Source organism: Bos grunniens, chromosome 14, assembly GCF_055505025.1.
Source record: "Bos grunniens cultivar Pamir isolate PY7600 chromosome 14, Bosgru_T2T1.0, whole genome shotgun sequence".
Classification (NCBI taxonomy): domain Eukaryota; kingdom Metazoa; phylum Chordata; class Mammalia; order Artiodactyla; family Bovidae; genus Bos; species Bos grunniens.
In genome coordinates this window covers 84,217,814-84,237,163 of record NC_141178.1, presented here as the reverse complement: position 1 = coordinate 84,237,163, position 19,350 = coordinate 84,217,814, and the positions used below count along the sequence as shown (strand labels likewise).

At 46.8% G+C, this 19,350-nt stretch overlaps 1 protein-coding gene and 1 long non-coding RNA gene across 5 annotated transcripts in view; one reads left to right on the top strand and one right to left on the bottom strand.

Moving 5' to 3' along the window:
* Positions 1-5,060, top strand: part of LOC147359914 (uncharacterized) — a 24,888-nt gene extending 19,828 nt beyond the window's left edge. The window contains exons 2-4 of the long non-coding RNA XR_015141335.1: positions 1,117-1,239; positions 3,519-3,598; positions 4,701-5,060. This is a non-coding gene — a long non-coding RNA (uncharacterized LOC147359914). The remainder of the gene's footprint in view (positions 1-1,116; positions 1,240-3,518; positions 3,599-4,700) is intronic.
* LOC147359913 (uncharacterized) lies at positions 3,853-19,350 on the bottom strand. Of its 4 annotated transcripts, XM_086338121.1 has the most exons (8): positions 19,086-19,350; positions 18,215-18,291; positions 15,726-15,896; positions 7,699-7,801; positions 7,016-7,229; positions 5,867-5,965; positions 5,445-5,644; positions 3,853-4,815 (listed from the first exon to the last, which is right to left on the bottom strand). In XM_086338121.1, exons 6-8 carry the CDS (start codon positions 5,899-5,901, stop codon positions 4,556-4,558), a joined length of 495 nt encoding a protein of 164 aa, XP_086194247.1. In that variant the 5' UTR covers positions 5,902-5,965; positions 7,016-7,229; positions 7,699-7,801; positions 15,726-15,896; positions 18,215-18,291; positions 19,086-19,350; the 3' UTR covers positions 3,853-4,555. The 4 variants fall into 4 exon arrangements, with proteins under 4 accessions (XP_086194247.1, XP_086194248.1, XP_086194246.1 ...); XM_086338122.1 differs by lacking the exon at positions 7,016-7,229; XM_086338120.1 differs by lacking the exon at positions 15,726-15,896.

Sequence of the window (19,350 nt, the reverse complement as noted above, 5' to 3'; positions counted from 1 at the left end):
GACACCATCCTTATGGCAGAAAGCCACGAGGACCTTGATGAAGAGCCTCTTGATGAAGGTGAAAAAAAGTGAAAAAGATGGCTTGAAACTGAACATTAAAAAATAAAAAACAAAAAACTAAGATCATCATTTGCCATCAAAGGTCCACCTACTTAAAGAAACGGATTTTCCAGTAGTCATGTACGGATGTGAGAGTTGGACCATGAAGAAGGCTGAGCATCAAAGAATTGATGCTTTTCAACTGAGGTGTTGGAAAAGACTCGAGAGTCCCCTGGACTGTATGGCAATCAAACCAATGAATCCTAAAGGAAATCAGTCCTGAATATTCATTGGAAGGACTGATGCTGAAGCTGAAGATTCAATACTTGGGCACCTGATGCGAAGAACACACTCCTTGGAAAAGATCCTGATGCTGGGAAAGAGCGAAGGCAGGAGGAGAAGGTGTGACAGAGGACGAGATGGTTGGATGGCATCACTGACTCGATGGACATGAGTTTGAGCAACTTCTGGGAAATAGTGAAGGACAGGGAAGCCTGGCGTGCTGCAGTCCATGGGGTCACAAAGGGTCAGACACGACTGAGCAACTGAACAACAGCAATTATTTCAAAGAATTCAAGTGATGTTGCATGTAAAGACAAATATGTGAAAGCCTATCTCCACTGGCTTTTTTTCCAAAATGAATTTTCTCACCTTTTGCTTTATAAATTGAATTCATTTTACCCCCTTAATCCAGACTCAAGATTCTGTTTGTATACTGGGAAATTCCTCCACCAACATGTGTGTAAGCCGATCCCCTTTAAAGTCTGCTTGTTTCTGAGTGTAAATCTGCTTGCTCCCCAAGCCCCTGCGACGAGTAATATCTGGTGCCAGTAAGGTCCACCAGGTGCTCTGCCAAAGAGAAGCATTGGGAGTGACCTTTGACAAGTGAAGTCCCTGCCTCCCTCTGCACCTGCCCATCTGCTCTGGTGATGCTTAAGAGCCCACCAGAGGTGGCCATGGGAGGGGACTGCCTCGGGAACCAAGACATAGGCCGCTCACATCGCGGCTCCCTGGTGTTTTAAAAGAAAGACCATACTTGCTCTTGAAGTTTATGAGTTTTTGTTTTTCCTGTTTTAGGCGATGCAGAGACTAAAAATGAAGAGCACAATAAATGCTTATCAGATACCTTGGATAAGCTTCTATGCGAATCAGATGAGAAACTTCAGCTTCATCTGAAGGAGAGAATGGCAGCTTTGGAGGGTAAGGTGAGCCAGCCCCATGGCCTCTTTAGAAAGAGGCGCTTCTGGCCTGGCCCGGCCTGGCCCGGCCTGGCCCGGCCTGTGTGTGGGGGAAATCTCCAGCATAGGAGTTGGAAAACTCTTCCCATAGAGGGCCCCGGAGTGAATGTCTTTACTGGTATGAATAATTGAGTAGCAGCATTTCATGCTAGTGAATAAGCGTGACAGCATCCACAGGCAGTGTGTAAAGGAACAGACATAGATGTGTGCCTGCAACCTTTACAGAAAGCGTCAGAGAGCCGGATCCACTGATGGCCCCAGTGTTACCAGCCACCATGCTAGAACTTTCTTCTAGGTCCACCCTCACCCTTTCGTTTCTTTCTTAGAAGTTTATTTCTGGGGCTTTGCTGGCAGTCCAGTGACTGAGAGTCTGCCTTGCAAGGTCAGGGACACAGGTTCGATGGCTGGTTGGGGAGCTAAGATCCCACAGACCACGTGGCAACCATGACAAAGGAATCCCGCATGATGCAGCTAAGCTAAGGCCTGACACAGTCAAATCAATAAGTTTAGTTCAGGATCTTTTACATAAAGTGATAGAAAAGACTGAATCAACTAAAAGCAAGTATTCTCATATTCCAACTCCAGCCTTCTCTCTTTTCATTTGCTTTGAAAAATGGCTGAGAACCTCTACCAGAGCAGCTCAGTGGGCAACATTCTGGTTCAGGTTCGGTGAAAACCTGTCCCACCTGCACCAGTGCCCTAAAGACGAGGCCCAGAACCTTCCCCGAGGTTGGCGTTTGGGCAACGCTTGTCTGAGAGAGACCAATGGTCACTACAAGTTCTGTGGCACGTTTCCCCCCCACAAAACCCAAGATGAAACACACACCTCACTAGAGACCACACAGTGTGGTCCCCTCACTTCACCCTGAACTGTGGGCTGGCCCTGAGGTGGGGATAGTTTTGTCTCAGGCTTGAATTTGGCATGTGAAACCTGCGCCAGTTTCCTGAGTGACCACTGAACTGCAAAAAGCTATAAGCAGTTTCACTTCTGCCGGGACCTGGCCTCCTTGTATCTAAAAGATCAGTCAGGGAAGGAGGAGATTGTCTGTGTACAAGTTAATGTTAAAAGTTGTCATCCAGCCTCTTGCTGGCACTTCACTCTGGGCGCGAGGTCCGCCCCTCATCCCAAGGTGCTTTATGCTTTCAGACAGAAGAGTAGCCATCCCGCAGTCCATGCAACATCTGTAAGAATTGACACTAAAGCTGTTTGTATCTTTTTCAGAATTCTCTCCTATGGGAAGCTAAAAATGTTAAAAAGCAATTAGAAGAAATGCAAAACAACAAGCTATTTAAATCTCTAAATCGTTTAGCAATTTGTTAAGAGCTGAATTGAGCTGGGTTCATTGTTCCAGTCACTAAAGATGCTTAGGAGATGTCGAGTTACATTTTCCTTATGGCTAATCCACTGCTGTAACATGTATAGCATTTCTGGTTTTGAACACTGAATGTGTTTGCATTATAGATGGATTTAGAGTGTGTGGCCGTTGTGTGTGGTTCAGAATTCTGAGTAGTCCTTTCTGGGTTCACCCGAAAGCTGAGACAAAGCGTGAGCCTTTCACGTGGACTGTGCTGTCCGTTAGAAAGATAATATGAGCCACATATGCAATCTAAACTTTCTTAAAAACCAACAGGCTATTTGACGTCCTTTTTTCACTGCGCGTCTTGAAATCCTGTGTGATTTCCACATCGAGGTTTGCACCAGCCTGTCTCACGTGCTCAGGGGCTGCAGGAGGCGAGTGACTGCCATGGCCGACAGCACAGAGCTGCCAGGTTGAGTCAAGTGACTCAGAAACTTGGCCCGTTTGACTTGTTTTACCCCATGAAGAAGTGGGGTGTAGAGGAATGAATGTGAGGAATGCCCAGGAATGCAGGTGAGCTCCATGGATACAGTTTAAAGCAATGAGAGGAGCGAGGGCAATAGAGTGAGTCCTGCCCCCCTACCCGAAGCCCCGTCCCAAGTCCAGCTTCTCTCTACAGACTTCATCATTGTTAATGGCTTGCCGTGTTTCCTCCAGAAGCTTTTCTACACCTGAGATGGAACTTCTTATTCATTATGGTTTATAGGGTTTAATACTGTTCTGAGTGCTTCTATTTGCTATGGGACACTTAGAGAATATTTTCTCACAATTAAAATATTTGGAGTTGATAACTACTCCTATAACCTGTTCTACACATTTTGGTGCAAGTCATTTTACATCCAGAAAGCAAGCGGTGCAGGCTGTGTCATTTGCTTTTTCATAGGCCCAGCTGATTCTAAACCTGGAGACCCTGAGAGCCGAACTGGACCAGACGAGGCTACGAGGGGCTCCCTTCCACCATGGGTAGGCCGCTCCCCCAAGCAGCTCCCCTCAGCGCTGTCGAGTGTGACAAGGGCCTCTCTGGTGTGTGGACAGTATGACTGGGTGTTGCTCATGGTCGCACCTCAAGGAGCCTGTAGCTTCGTGGCCAGCGAGAGAGAAGAGACAAACATTGTTCCTTAGGGTCAAACTTGGTACCACGGAGTGGTAGTCACAGGATTGACAACACTCAAAAACACAGGCAGAGGTTTGGAACTGGGTGAGGGGGGGGCGACCAGTTGATATTTGGGTGTATTTATTTGAGGGGCCTGACAGACTGTGACACTGCCATTTCTTAAGAGTTGCAGAAGGTTAATAACCTGTAGTCTTTTTTACATGAATGGAGACTGAGACATGACTTGTCATTGACTATGGTGGGAGGAATCACCTGGCTTGTGAATGAGGCAAGCAGATCAAAGTGTAACACAACTGGGCACAGATTTCTCAAGCCTAGTTCTTCTAAAGCAGAGTTACACCACATGTATGAAACGCTCAAACCAGGACCAGAACTTGCTGCTGGTACAACTCCTGTGTGCCAGTTCAAAATCCATTTCAGGTCCCTCCCTGGTCATTAAGTAACCAATGTGGGCAAAGTCCTAACATTAAAAGTGAAAGGTCTTAAAAACGCTTTTTCCAGAATTCTGTACGTATTAAACTCTGCCACCTAATCTCCTGTTGCCAAAGAGTAGTGTGAATAGCTTATACAAACCTGTGCAAATATTTCTTTTTTGAGTTCTCACGCAGAATTACTCACACCAAGCTACTAAACAAGGACACTTGGTGTACCACATGTTGGAGGGGTTCTCTCTGAGATGGTCTCAAGGGGGAGGGGTGGGCAGGGTGGGCGCTGTCTGTCTGTGCACAGAGGAGAGGTGAGGCTCACAGGAGGAGGCCTGAACCCCCAGCACTCTTCTGTTTTCACGGTGACCATTAGGTAGTTTCTTATAAATCATGACACCCGCAGACACGACCGCCAGAAACATCATGATTCCACATGGTTACACAACTCGGGCCTGAGGATCTGAGGGTGAGCAAATGCCACTTGACTTGTCTGACCGCCGGTATCACTGTCACACATCCCTTCAAGGAGCGGAACCTCAGAAAACCAGAGAAGATGGCCAGGCAAACTGCCTCAGCAGAGTCCACACAGCATGCTCCCATCTCTCCGAGAGAACGGGCTCCACAGACGTCACCAGACTCGCCTGAGTGAATCAGAAGGAAATTTCAGCATCATCAGGAACACATTTGACAGGGAGTTGCGGGGGGTGGGGGTGGGGGTGGGGGAGGAAGAACCGGGAGACTCGGGTTGACATATATACAGCACTGATACTACACATAAAGTCAACGAGTGAGGACCTAGTGCATAGCACAGGGAAGTCTACTCAGTGCTCTGTGGTGAAGTAAATGGGCAGGAAATCTAAAAGAGAGGGAGATACGTAGATAGATAGATAGATAGATAGATGACTGATTCACTTTGCTGTACAGCAGAAATTGACACAGCAGTGTAAAGCAACTATACGCCAAAAAATGGATGAATGAATTTTTAAAAAAGGAACACACTGGGCACCCTAGAACTTGTAGAAATGAGGAGTCCACACCCAGGGTGCAACACAGCGCTAGGGCTGCCCTAATGTTGGTTCACTGCCAACGGAATGCCTGGACCAAGCCTCTTCTACCCCAGAGATCTCAATGCAGAGGCGGGGAGGCAGCCAGTTGCAGTCTCACCAGAGCTCTGCTCTTGCTCACACAGCCATGCCAAGGCTGAGATCACCGGGAGAACAAGGGACTCACAGTCCACCTCAGGACAACAGACACAGCTGCAGTCACTCACTTCGTGAACATCCTGCTGCAGTTTCCTGTTCACGTCCTCGGACTTGAGGAGGTCCTTCCTGGCCATGTCCAGGTCCTCCTTCAGTCACATGGGCAAAGAGGGCTGCCAGGCGCTCCTCCATCTGGCTCTGCTCCTGCTTGTCTATGACTTCCTGGAGGTCGATCACCTTAGCCAGGTCTTCCTCGTGGCTTAGAGGGTCTCTAAGGGGGAAAGGAAGCCTTAGACAGCCTTGTTTTGAGAGGGAGGGACCACAGCACTTCCGGGCAATCGGTGAGGTCAAAACTGCCTTCTGCTCTCTGGGAGCTCACAAGACCCTCACAGCCACTCAGACCTACATGGTATGTTGGTGAGAGGTCCCGACAGCCCCACACAGACTGGATGGTAAGACAAGAACCAGACAGAGAGTGAGACCAAGGACTTGCCTTTCCATTGGCGCTTGGCATGTTTCCTTGCTCATGATTTACATCAAGCACCCTGTGCATTAGTATCTTTTCCTGGTTATTCTCCTCTTTAAGAATCATCTGCTAAAACCAAAAAGTTGAATTAGAGTAAAGAAATAAGTAAAGACAGCAAAACACCTGGAAAAATTCAAGTCTAAACTGAAAATGCAACATAAAAAGAAAATACATGGTGATACTATCCATCCCGAATACCACCAGGTGATTAGAGTCAGAATTTGTCTTCTGCTGGAAAAAGGGGTACTTAAGAGATCCTGCAACTCTGAGCCACAAGTCTAGTTTACTAGTCATTAAAATAACCCAGGTGGGCAGGTCCTCAATCAGAACGATAAATAACATCTGATGCCCACCACTACAGCTTTCATTCTTTTTTAAAATGAAAGGATTCAAATGACAAACCCTTCACGGAAATTACACAATGACTGATCAAACTTACCTCTTTATGTGTGGCACCTAATTCTTCTTCTAACAAACTACACCTTTCGAGTGCTACTCGTAATCACGCTCTCAACTCAAACAAAAGGGGCCAAGTCACTGTGTGTTGATGTGTGTATATACATTAGTACACTTCTTAGTGTATACTCACCCTAATACATAGATACTGTCACAGAATACCTTTAATGTCTCTCATTGATCTTAACGTCAAGTAAATCTGCTTGTTAACAGCTTTAAATTCTAAATTTGAGAGAACAAAATGTTATCCTAAATTAATTCTATTACCCAGTTTTTAACTGCAAGTTGATATACAGAATGTAATAAATCTGGAGACATTTATGCCAACTAACACTTTTTAACTGGGGGTTTCCCAGGTGGCTCAGTGGTAAAGAATCCACTTGCCAATACAAGAGGGCAGGTTCGATCCCTGGGTTGGGAAGACTGCCTGGAGTGGAAGATGGACACCCACTCTAGTATTCACGCCTGGGAAGCCCCATGAAGAGAGGAGCGTGGTGGGCTACAGTCCACAGTGTCACAAAGATTTGGACATGACTGAGCATGTACACAGGCAATGCTTTTTAACTATATAAAACTCTGACTTCTTACAGAAAAAATATATATACAAGAATTCAAGAAGCTCAAAAGTCAAGTAGTTACATAAATACATGCATCATCCACCTAACAAGACAGCAAGTGTACAAATCCAGGACGACTGGGTGGCTGGTACCCTCTCGTCCAGGGTCTTGTGGTGCTCAAACAGCAATTTCAGTGCGCTGAGCACCTCCACGTCGCTGGTCATGCCGGCTAGGGACTGCGCCTGCTGCTTGCCCACCGTCATCTGGAGGGATGACACATACCAGGAAACCAGGCACTCCAGGTGCTCCAGTAGCAGCTGCAGGGCAGGGCCAAAGGAGCACCTTCAACCTCATGCTTGATTCAGGCCCAATAACTCCTCTCAGACTCACCCTATAGCGGAAAACATGCTAAGGCACATCGGAATCCCGCCAGTTCAGGCTAAAGTTAGAGTGGACTTTCCCAGGGGCCCAGTAGTCAAGACTCCACACTTCTGCAGGGGTCATTGGTTTTAATCCCTGATCGGGGAACTAAGATCCCACACAAAGTGTAACATGGACAAAAATGTAAGTTAAGAGAACTCCCCCCTCAAATGTTCTAAAATTACATTAGCTCTCATCATAAATTTGAAGCAAGGTATGAGAACCCCGAACTGATCCACCCTGGTTTGCTCAGTGGGAAGGTGTGAAAAATGACTTGGAAATCAGACAAAGTTTAAAGACAGCACACGGAGGCCAGCGGTGACCCCCGCGGGGCAAATGTCAACACGTGAGAATCCCCCTACTGACCCTGGTATTGCTTCTTTCCACTCTAAGCTCAGCGATTTCTTCTTATTCTTTCAAGAAGCTGCTCCATGCATATTTTTAGTTCTTCAGTAGGAGTTGGAATCTCCTAGAAAACAGTTAAATGAGAAACTAAATGCAAACATAAATTAAAAAGAGAGAGAGACTGTGAAGACTGATGCTGTCAAGTCTCTCCAGGCTCCACACAAAGGATTTCCTTGCCCCTCCAGAGAAGAGGGGGTCCACTGACCACACGAGCACACAGACCACCACAACTCAGACCAGCCTTCGGCCTCCACCTCAACCTGGCAGGCATGTGGCAGGGGAGAACGTGGAATCCAAGCCTACCTTCTCAAGACCCAGGGGCATCTGAGAAGCTTTCCAAAATATAAACCTAACAACAAAGTGGATAAAGAGATTCTTAAATGACACACAGACCAATGACCTAGAGCCACTGGGGAGAGTGAAGAATAAAGGGAAGGTCTACAAGGCCACCAAGCTTTGGAGTGTTCCTCTGGGAGAAAGGTGGATGACACCTCAGGGCCATCTGTTAGCCTGACTCCACTGAAGCCACCCAGTCATTCAATCAAGTGGTTAAAATGTTAAATTTATGTTATATGTATTTTACCACAATTTGCGTGCACATGGGGCCCTCCACATGGTGAACTTTCTCAAACTGAACCACATGGAATCTTTCGTTCTTCTATTTTTCTTTGCAGAAATAAAAAAATCCTGGGCTACGTATCCCCTACTACATACTGAGTGTCCAGCACCCAGAACAATGCCCAGCACTTGTAAGAGGCATGTAGTAGACATGTGTAGCTATGAGGGTGTATGTCACACATGTAAGCAGTAGGTACCTGACATTAAAATACTGGACACACTGGTCTGTGCTTTGTAAGATGGGAGACATTAACGGGCTTAGCCTTTCTGCTTCAAGGACTGACTCTCTAGCTCGATCCTCACGCCCCAGAGACTCCTCCAGCCAGTGTATCCTTTCTTTGGAAGAAGGGAGACGTTAAGGGGCTTAGCCTTTCTGCTTCAAGGACTGACTTTATAGCTTAGTCCACGTGCCCCAGTGACTCCTCCATGCAGTGTTTCCCTTCTTGTGGGGCCCCCACCTGTCCTCCACGTGGCACCTGCACAACCTCTTACAAGGTAATCCTGCTGGGGTCAATCGTGCCCACTAAGGCCAAAGCGCCCTGGCCGGCAGGGCCCACAACTATGCTAACAAAATGAAACACAACCCCAAAACTTCACTGGGTGAGGCCCAATCTGATGGGCCCAGCCCCTGGCTGCTCTCACCTCAGGCCACTCTGCTTCCAGGACTTGGGCCGAGGCCAAGTTCTTCCTGGTCTTGGTCTTTGCCTTGGGGTTGCAACACTGAAAAAGTGCCCACAGGCGGGCCCTTTGGTTACACTCTCTTGCGGATGGGGGCAGCCCCCGACTTCAGGACCTGCCGAGAGGGGTGGGGGGGGACCTATGGGGCAGCCCAGGCTTCCAGACCGAGATGCTGGAAAGCTCCTCCCTGGGGTGGTGGTGGAAGGTAGGTGAAGGCTGCTGAGACTGAGCTTACAAGGACACTGCCCCCTCCCCAGCCTCAAGTCCCTCAGGCCCTAAGTGAACAGACAGCTCTGTCCCCACTGGACGTGTGTGTCAGAGGAAACTCTGGAGAAGGCAGCATCACTCAGAACCTCTAGGGTTTTCCAAACATAATGTCCAACATGCAACCAAAGAAGCAAAAAAGGGTGTAACAACAAACAAGACCAAGAGAAAAAGAGCTGAACCAGATCCAGAGGTATCAGATGTATATCAGCATATCAGAAGTGTGCTAGAGGTATCAGATGCAAATGTCACCTGTTCAAAAATATACTTGACAAAAGGAAAAATTTCTGAGAATCAAAACCGACTCTCGAACTTTACAATAACAGTGACTGAATTTAAGAACTCAGTCTCTGGGCTTAACACCAAATTGGACGTAGTTGAAGAGAGGATCAGTGAACTGAAGGACTGGTCGAGTAAAAAATATATATAAGAGAGAGAAAAAAAGGATAGAATATATTGAAGGAGTCTGTTGTTAAACTATGTTGTTAAAAAGTATAAATGGGGACCCTCATGGTGGAGAAAAGACAGAAAGGGGAATAAGAAATGCCTCCAGGGGTTGAAACTAGAGAGCCTCTTGATGAAAGTGAAAGGGGAGAGTGAAAAAGCTGGCATAAAACTCAACATTCAAAAAATGAAGATCATGGCATCCGGCCCCATCACTTCATGGCAAATAAATGGAGAAACAATGGAAACAGTGACAGACTTTATTTTCTTGGGCTCCAAAATTACTGCAGATGGTGAAATTAAAAGATGCTTGCTTCTTGGAAGGAAACCTATGACAAACCTAGACAGCATATTAAAAAGCAGAGACATTACTTTGCCGACAAAGGTTCACTGAGTCAAAGCTATGATTTTTCCAGTAGTCATGTATGGATGTAAGAGTTGCCCCATGAAGAAGGCTGAATGCCAAAGAATCGATGCTTCTGAACTGGGGAGTTGGAGAAGACTCTTGAGAGCCCCTTGGACTGCCAGGAGATCCAACAAGCCAATCCTAAAGCAAATCAGACCTGAATATTCACTGCAAAGACTGATGCCGAAGCTCCAATATTTTGGCCACCTGATGCAAAGAACTGACTCATTGGAAAAGAACCTGATGCTGGGGAAGACTGAGGGCAGGAGGAGAAGGGGACAACAGAGGATGAGATGGTTGGATGGCATCACCAACTTGATGGTCATGAGTCTGAGCAAGCTCTGGAGTTGGTGATGGACAGGGAAGCCTCGTGTGCTGCAGTCCATGGGGTTGCAACGGGGCAGATACTGAGCGACTGAACTGGCTGACAGGGACAGTGGTAAGAGTTGGTTCAAGAATCAGACCACTGACTCAAAAATGATAACCACCCATTGGTTTCAGCAGCTCTGTGGGTGCCTAAGGCTAGAAGAACATGTTCAAGCACTCAGAGGAAAAATGGTGTGGCTTTTAATGGCACAGCAACACTGAGAGCTGACTTTTCAAGAACAAGGAAGTCAGAAAATAATGGACTGGCATCTGTAAAATGCTGAAAAACAAATAACCACCAACCTGGAATTCTATACCCAAGAAAAACACTCTTCGAAAATGAAAGCAAAATAAAGACTTTTAGGGCAAGTGGAAATGAGACAACTCATCACCCACACACATGCACTAAAAGAATATTCAGGCAGTGCTTTGGGAAAAAGAAAAGTAGTCTCTGATGGAAATATAAAAAACAAGTAGAGACCAACAATGAGGTAACTGTGAGGGTAAATACTAACTTTACAAAACAATGATGTTAACGCCAAATATACATCTAACAGTTTAAAGTGTAACAGTGACAAGGAGGAAACAGTCGTGTCAGGGAGGCAGTAAAAGTACTAAGTTAGACTTGAATGTAAAACACACGCTGTGTCTCTGAATGTGCACCCAACAACCTGACAGAGGAGCACAGAACTAGAGAAACACTTCAAACTTCTAAAAGAAGGCAAGAGCAAAGAACACAGACTAGGTGGGACAAACAGAAAACACACAGCAACATGGTGTCTACACACTGAATATCAACATTATAAACAGAGCAAACACTCTCATTCAAAGATAAAGTGTCAAACTGATTCCAATGAAAACTGTACACTATTCACAGAGCTACATGTTAAGATGGAATATCTTTTAGACAGGTGAACCTAAAAGATACCCAGGCCAACAAGGACAGAAAACCGATGTGGCAATATCACTGTCAGATAGTCTCTAAAAAAGAAGCATTTCTAGCAATAAAAAGGAGCATCTCATACTGATACAAGTTCAATCTAGCAAGAAGATGAGGATTCTAAACTTGAATGTACCTAATGACATAACTTCAAAATATCAATACATAAAAACCAACAGAAATAGAAAAGGAGTAACAGCCAAGTTCATAATCCCAGTGGGAGACGTTAAAGACACATCTCTCGTGGAACTGGGCCCTGGTATGTAGTCACCTGCAGCCATGAAGTACCTGAAATGCGGCTGGCTCTACAATCAGATGCGCTGCAAGCATGAAACTCACACTGGATTTTAAAGACTTAGCATGAAAAAAAGAACGTGAACTATTTCATTAGGTTTTATCATGTTGATTACACACTGAAATGATAATATTTGGGGTGTGTTAAAATAAAATATATTACAGGTAATTTCACCTACTTCTGCTTTTATTCAACGTGGCTACCGGAATCTGAATTACATGAGTGACAAGCCTGATCTGACTGATACACATGGAACACTGCATTCCCACTGATACATATTCAAGAGCCCAAGGAACATATAACAGAAAGAATATGTATTGAGCCATTAGGAAAGCTTGAATTATTTCAAAGGACTGAAATAATGCAGAGGATACTTAGGGATTGCAATGGGCTGACAGTTTATGGGCCCTCAAACTTCACCCAGCACGTGGTGATGATCCGAGGAGGCAGGCACCCTGCGAAGGGTCAGGCCAGGAGGGAATGGGCTCCTGTGCTGTGAGGACAGGGAGAAGCAGGAGGCAGTCTAGGAACCAGGAAACAGGCCTCACCAGATGTGGCACCTGCTGGTGATCTTGGGACTCCCCAGCCTCAAGACTACAAGAAACAACTTTCTGTTGTTTATCAGCTAGTCTACGGGATTTATAACAGTAACCCCAAAAGCCTACAATGGGGCTCTTCATGGAATTAAGCTAGAAATCAAAAAAGGGTCACTGGAAAAAGCTCCCCAAACATTGCGAAGTTAAATGACACACTGCTTGAAGAATTTCATGAATAATAATTTTAAAAAACACAATGAAAATTAGAAAATACTTTTCCATAAAAGATAATGAAAATCTGGCTTATTCAAACCTGTGGGACACAGCGACTGTGTTTAGAGGGTAACTTAAAGTCTTAAACACATACACTGGAAAAAAAGGAAGGCTAAAAATCAATTAAGCCTCTCTCCCAAGAAACCAGGAAAAAAACATAGCAAACGAAACACAAGGTAGATGGGGGAAAAAAAAAAAAAAGGAGCAGAAAACAAGCAAACAGAAAGCAAATATGAAGTTTTTTAAAAACAAAGCCGAAAGTTTGCTCTTTGAAAGAACTGATAAACCCCTAGAGAGACTTATTAAGACAAAGAGACAAAGCTCAAATCACCAGCATCAGGGGTTTTTAAAAGGGGAGACAACACATCTTGCAGATAAGAAAGATACTATGAACCACAGTTCACTTACTAACTGGAGAGTCTGCTCGCCTCAATAACTTTCTAGCAGGAGCGAAATGCTTTACTGAAATAGACCCAAGAAGACATACAAAATCAGAAAATTTTATTTGCATGAAAAAAATTACATCTGAAATTAAAAGCCTCCCCACAATAAAACCAACTGGTTTTGCCAATCAATTCTTCCAAAATTCTAGGGAAGAAAACAGTAATCTCACAGGAATTCTTGCAGTAAACAAGGAACACTCTCCAACCTTGTTTTATAAGACTAGCATAACCTTGATACTAAATCCAACCAGGAAGAAGTACAAGAAAGTAAAATTACAGACTCTGAGTATAGATGAAATAACCCTAAATAAAACACTAAGAAATAAAGTCCAACTGAAAGAGAATACATTGAGATCAGGTTGGGGTCGTTTTAGAATCACAAAAATTTTTTAAAGTTAAATCACATAAAAGAAAAATAATCACATAAAAGAAAAATTACCTGTTTCAAAATCTGCAGAAAATAAACAAGAAAATGTAATGTAATAATTTTAGTTCACAACTAAGAAAAAATTCTTAGTAAACTAACAGAGAAGAATTTACATATTTTGATTAAACTATCTACAAAAAAGCTAATATCATGTGTGATGGTGAAATACTGAAAGCTTTTCCTCTGATAATGTGAAAGAGACAAGGATACTTATTCTTACTACTTCTGTTCACCAATGTACTCAGGACTGGAGATCCTAGTCCATACAATAAGGCAAGAAAAAGTAAAGGGTTATCACAGTTTCAAAGGGGAAAAAAGAACTGATTTGCAGACATAATTGTGTGTACATAAATAAATACAATTAGAATGATTTGAAATATATGGATTTACCAAGTGAATATAGAAAAGTAAATTCTGTATCTATTAGGAATTTATAATGGCACTGAAAATATCAAGATATCTAATCAAACATGTGCAAGACATACGGCAAACTATAAACTTCTAAGATAAATTAAAGAAGATCTTAAAAAATGGAGAGCTATCTATATTGTGTTCACGGATTATAAGAACAACATAAAAGACACACACACACACAGAGTTAACCGTGTGAGGTGATGCGTATGTAAGGCAATCATTCCATGATATCTATGGGCATCAAGTCATCGCAATGTAGACTTGAAATACACACAAACTGTATCTGTCAATGACTCCTTAGTGAAGCTGGGGGTCTAAAATCAGGGCCTGGCACCTGGTAGCTGGCAGGTGTGGGAACCCAGGTTCACATGCAGGCTGTACACACTCTTAATCACAGGTGAGACCTGAAGCAAACCAGCAACTCTCTATTTTTCTTTTTCTGTTTTGCTCTGTTCCCCTTGCCATTTGTGTTTAACAGATTCCCAGTATCGAGTGAGCAGTGTCAATGCAGCAATAACGTTTCCCCATCTAAGGCAGGAGCATGTAACACCAACAGACTTCCCATCACCTCGAGATAACTGGAGTGCCCCATCACAACAGAAAGCAAAGAAACACGACAGTCCCCGAGAGAGAGCTGCCCCACGGCAGGGGGAACTAGGTCCACCAGACGTCCCAAGGGGACCCCCAGGGCTTTGGAGCCCAGGCTGGGCCCCTCAGCTTGAGGCCACACTTGCCTTTCCACCATTCTGGGGGTCCTGGCAGAAGAAAGCCAGGCCAAGGAAGGGGCATGGTGTGGCCGGCCCGTGGGACTCAGGGCAGGACTGACTTGGGTCTGTGCTGGGCTCCATGTCCAAGTCACCACCCTTGGAGTATACAAAGCTCTTGGGATCATTGTAGGTTTTTGGCAAAAAGCAATGGAGCTGAAGTCACTTATGATGGTTTTTTAAAAAAAAAAATCCTCACTGAGGATTCCCTCAGTGCCAGCCTCGGCCCCTAGTGAGATGCAGACTCCTTGTCATCCATGGCTCTGCCCGCAGCCTGCCATGGCAAGGGGAGGCTACCGGACACTGGGTGCCACATGGGGTTCTTCCCCCACTTTGAGTGAAGGGCTGCACCCCCCCAGGATGAACCCAGATCAACCCTCCACCGCTGATGCTGAGGCGCCCATGCCTCCCACGACCGGAGGATCCAGCCTCTCCCGGGGTCTCCGTGTCACTGCACAAGCCTTCTCCATGCGGCCCCAGCAGGCAGGGTGAGCCCTGTGTGGAGCCTCCCAGCTCGCTGGCCTCACTGCCCGCATCAGGGCCTTGTATGTCCACTGAATGAGTGGATGAGGGCCCCTCACAATGACGGTGATGGTGACGAGGAGGAGGAAGTGAAGCGGGCTGAGATCCAAATGTCAGTCCCTGATTCAGCCATCTGTGTGTATGAACTCATTTAACCTCATGACAAGATTGTGTGTTGGGGTTGGGGGGTAGGGGGTGGGTCCTGCCACTGTTCTCACCTTGGAGCCAGCAAGTTCACTCTCAGTGTCCAGGGGTGGCTGCAGCCACTGGCCACAGACTGGACAGCTTTAACACAAATTCATCCCCCCTCCCCCCAGTTCTGGAGTCAGAAACCTGTGATCCAGGTGTGGGCAGGGCTGAGCTCCCTCCAGAGGCTCCAGCGGAGGGTCCCTCTGGCCTGGTCCAGTCCTTGGGGGACGCCAGGCCACCCTGGGCTTCTGGCCACATCACCCCGACCTGTGCGTCCATCTGCACAAACCTTCTCCCCTGGGTGGCTCTGTGCCTCAGATCACCCCCTCTTTTCTTCCAAGGACATCTGTCGTTGGATTTAGGGTCCACATGCATCCTGGGTGATCTGGTGCAGAGGTCAGGAACTTACTTCCATCTGCCGAGACCTTTCATCGGAATAAGGCCACCTCTGGAGGCTGCAGAAGGATGGATGGCTTTCGGAGCCACTACTCAGCCCACCATACTTGTCATGAAGCCACAGGGCAGAGCCTCACTGGGCTTGGTGAAGGGAGCTTCGAAGAAGCAGGGCTCAGTCCTGGGGCTGCCTCAAGAAAACAGTTAGGATCAGGACACTCGGGCACAGAGACCAGATGGGCAGGGCTCGGAGGTGTGCTGGTGGGCGTGGGGCTCACCTGCCGGGAGCCTGGAGCCTGATATGACGGCCCAGGGCTGGGGGACACAGTGCATGGTTGGGAATGGACACATCCCAGCGCAGACAAGGGGAGGCAGGCCCGGGGGCTCAGGCCAGGGGAGCCCAGATCTTCCTGCTGCCCTCAAGGGGCAGGTCAGATGGGCACAGGAGGGAGCTGTGGTTTCAGCGACCTGGGTCGGAGTCCTGGTCTGCTGCTGTGTTGTCTCTGGTGAGTGACTCAGCCTCTCTGAGCCCACCGGAGAAGTGCTCGCTGGTGCCCGGGAAACAACGCATGCATTTTGGAACTGGGAGAAGAATCCTCGTCACTTATTGGTACAGCTCAATCTTTTCTGGAGGCCATAACCAATGTCTTTATGTTTGATGTTCATTTCAAAGTCAGAAGTTTTTAAAAAGATATGTGTGGCAAAGGATTTAATTGGACTTGGAAAGGCTCTTCTTTCTCCTTCATGAGCATGGCCATTTCATTATCATATGAGCAATAATGATATATGACTGAATATTCACATCACCAGTGAGAATTTCCCGAGTGCCAGACTCCAAGTTAAGTACTTTAGGATAACCCAGTTATGTAATGACTTGTTTCCCAGGTGGTTCAGCAGAAAAGAACCCGACAGCCAATGTAGGAGATGCAGGAGACCTGGGTTCAATTCCTGGGTTGGGAAGATCCCCTGGAGGAGGAAATGGCAACCCATTTCAGTATTCTTGCCTGAAAAATTCCACAGAGAGAGGATCTTAGGGGCTACAGGGCTGCAAGAGTTTGACACGTATGAGCCACTGAACATGCACACAGTCGTGTAAATACTGTTGTTATCTCTGACAAATGGTGAAGCTTCGGTGTTGTTGATTAGTCATCAGATTTTGTCCGATTCTTTGTGACCCCACGGAGTATACACTCCATGGAATTCTCTAGGCCAGAATACTGGAGTGGGTGGTGTTTCCCTTCTCCAGGGGATTTTTCTGACTCCCCACATATTGTAAGACTAAACTTGAGAATTCGTGTTTTTATTTCATTTCAAATAGCCTTTGGGAATCTGAAAGGACAGTGTAGGTACTTTCAAGATGTCTTCTGCAAAACAAAGCCCTTTCGGCAAATGTGGTCATTATATCCAGGTAGGTGTTGCTGTTGTAAGTGTCACATATCAGCCAGAGGCAAATTCTGAGCTCTTCCTCTGGCAGAAACAAATTGACAAAATAAGGCAAGAAAGAGAGCTGGGAAAACAAACCACATCAACAAGTGGAAAAGCGTTCCTCATGAGACAAAGCTAGAGAAAAACCCAACATCCTTGTGGCCCAAAAACCCTCTCAGAAATGAATGTTCCATAGGGAAGAGACGAAACATGTCAAGTTCCAAGGAGAGGCAATGCCCATGGCCAGTGTAGCTTAGAGACGGCCTGACCACTCGATGAAGACACACACCAACGTAAACCCTTTGCAGACAGCAGTGACGGTCATCACCATAGTAAGTGTTTAGTCTGGGGACAACCTGCCCTGGGCTCCAATAAGCGAGCAAACCTGGTTCTCTTCCTCTGCCCCCACACCATTCACTCATAATGGCAGCTCAGGTGCTTTCGTGCCCTGCCTGCCTGTCTGGCTCATCCATGAGCTTTGACCACCTCCAGGAAAGGACTCTGCCTTCTCTTCTCTATGCACCATGAATCTGCACACAGTGGGCCTTCAGAACCTCAGGAGACTCACCCCACCCCCACTATAGCCAGACCCTCCCCAGGCATTAAAATAGCTGTGGAGTCACTTTGGCCCAAGTCCTACTTACGGATCCCTGGAGCCCACTACAGCCTCTACAGCATGATTAATCAGGCCCTTTACACACAGATTCCTGCCTGTCAGATCTGAGCTTTGGATTCATGGTCAGCTCTGTCCCTCCGTGGCACCCAGGTGGGTCACAATGCAGACAAAGGAGCTCAGGAGCTGAGTGTCAAAGGAAGCATTGAAAGGACAGTGATGGATGCAATCTGTTGCAAACTGAAGGAGGGTCCCTGCATGTCTCAGAAACGGCCTCTGGTGTGCAGGTGTTGAGAAAGGCCCCCACAGTGCAAAGGAAAGAGGGGTACTCGGGGGCAAAGGCACTTGGCCTCTCCAGTAGCAGCTCCAGGTGGTAGCTCGTGAACAGTGGACAGCCAATGTGGTCACATGAGCGTGACGCTTATTCCCTCACAAAGAAAGAGAAAGGGGGCAGGGTGTGGGAGTACCTGGAGGATGTGGTGGGTTGGATGGAGGGACGTATCCTTCCTCTCTCCAGTGAAAATCGCTTTTTTGAGTCTCAGAGCTGCAAGAAGGCAGTTACCAAGTTAGGTCCCCACAGTATCCGGTGTGGGCTGGGTGTCTTAGCCCCCATCACATGGACAAGCCACACCATATGGCTTCCCTGAGTTCTAACAGCAGGATCTGGGGGTTTTGTTTAGGTACACACTTCCTTGCTCTAGCTGTGTTACCCCCTTCTTTGAGCCCCAGTTTTGTCCTGTAGAAAAAGGACATCGATTGCTACCTTAGCAGGTTGCTACCTTAATCCCATGAAGACTAATTAGGGTGATACTACAATGAATAGCTGGCCTTAAGAGATACTGGGCTTCCCTGACAGCTCAGCTGGTAAAGGATTCTCCTGCCATGCAGGAGACCCCGGTTTGGTTCCTGGGTCGGGAATGCTGATCCACTACAGAAGGGACAGACCACCCACTGCAGTATTCTTGGGCTTCTCTTGTGGCTCAGCTGGTAAAGAATCTGCCCACAATGCGGGAAACCTGGGTTCAATCCCTGGACTGGGAAGATCCCCTGGAGAAGGGAAAGGCTACCCACTCCAGTATTCTGGCCTGGAGAATTCCATGGACTGTATAGCCCACAGGGTTGCCAAGAGGTGGACACGACTGAGGGACTTTCACTTCACTTTCAAGAGATATGACCTGAATCCAGATTAAACTGGAGTCTCCCAGTGTCATCTAGCATTTCTTCCCTGAAGCCAGCCAAAACCCACACAGGTGCATTTCCAGGGTCTTCACGTAGCCAGCTGGACAGAAAACCCAGCGTAGTCCAAACAAGCTGACAGTCAAGCAGGAGAGGACTCACGGGCAGACGGCTTCCCTCTGGTCTCAGGTGGAGCTCCGGGACCACAGCAGGAACTGGCGCTCTCAACCCCTGGGCTCAGCAGCACCCTCCTTATCAGGCCAGCGGCTCTGCCCTAACGGGCGCAAGAAGGTCACCAACTGCCCCAGGTGAACTCACGCCCCCTCCCACTGCTGCAGCCTGACCTCACAGGGCCCCACCCCTTCCGGCAGAGCCAGCCCTCCTCTTCCTTTGAATCCCCCTTGAGGCCTGGTCCTGGGTCCCGATT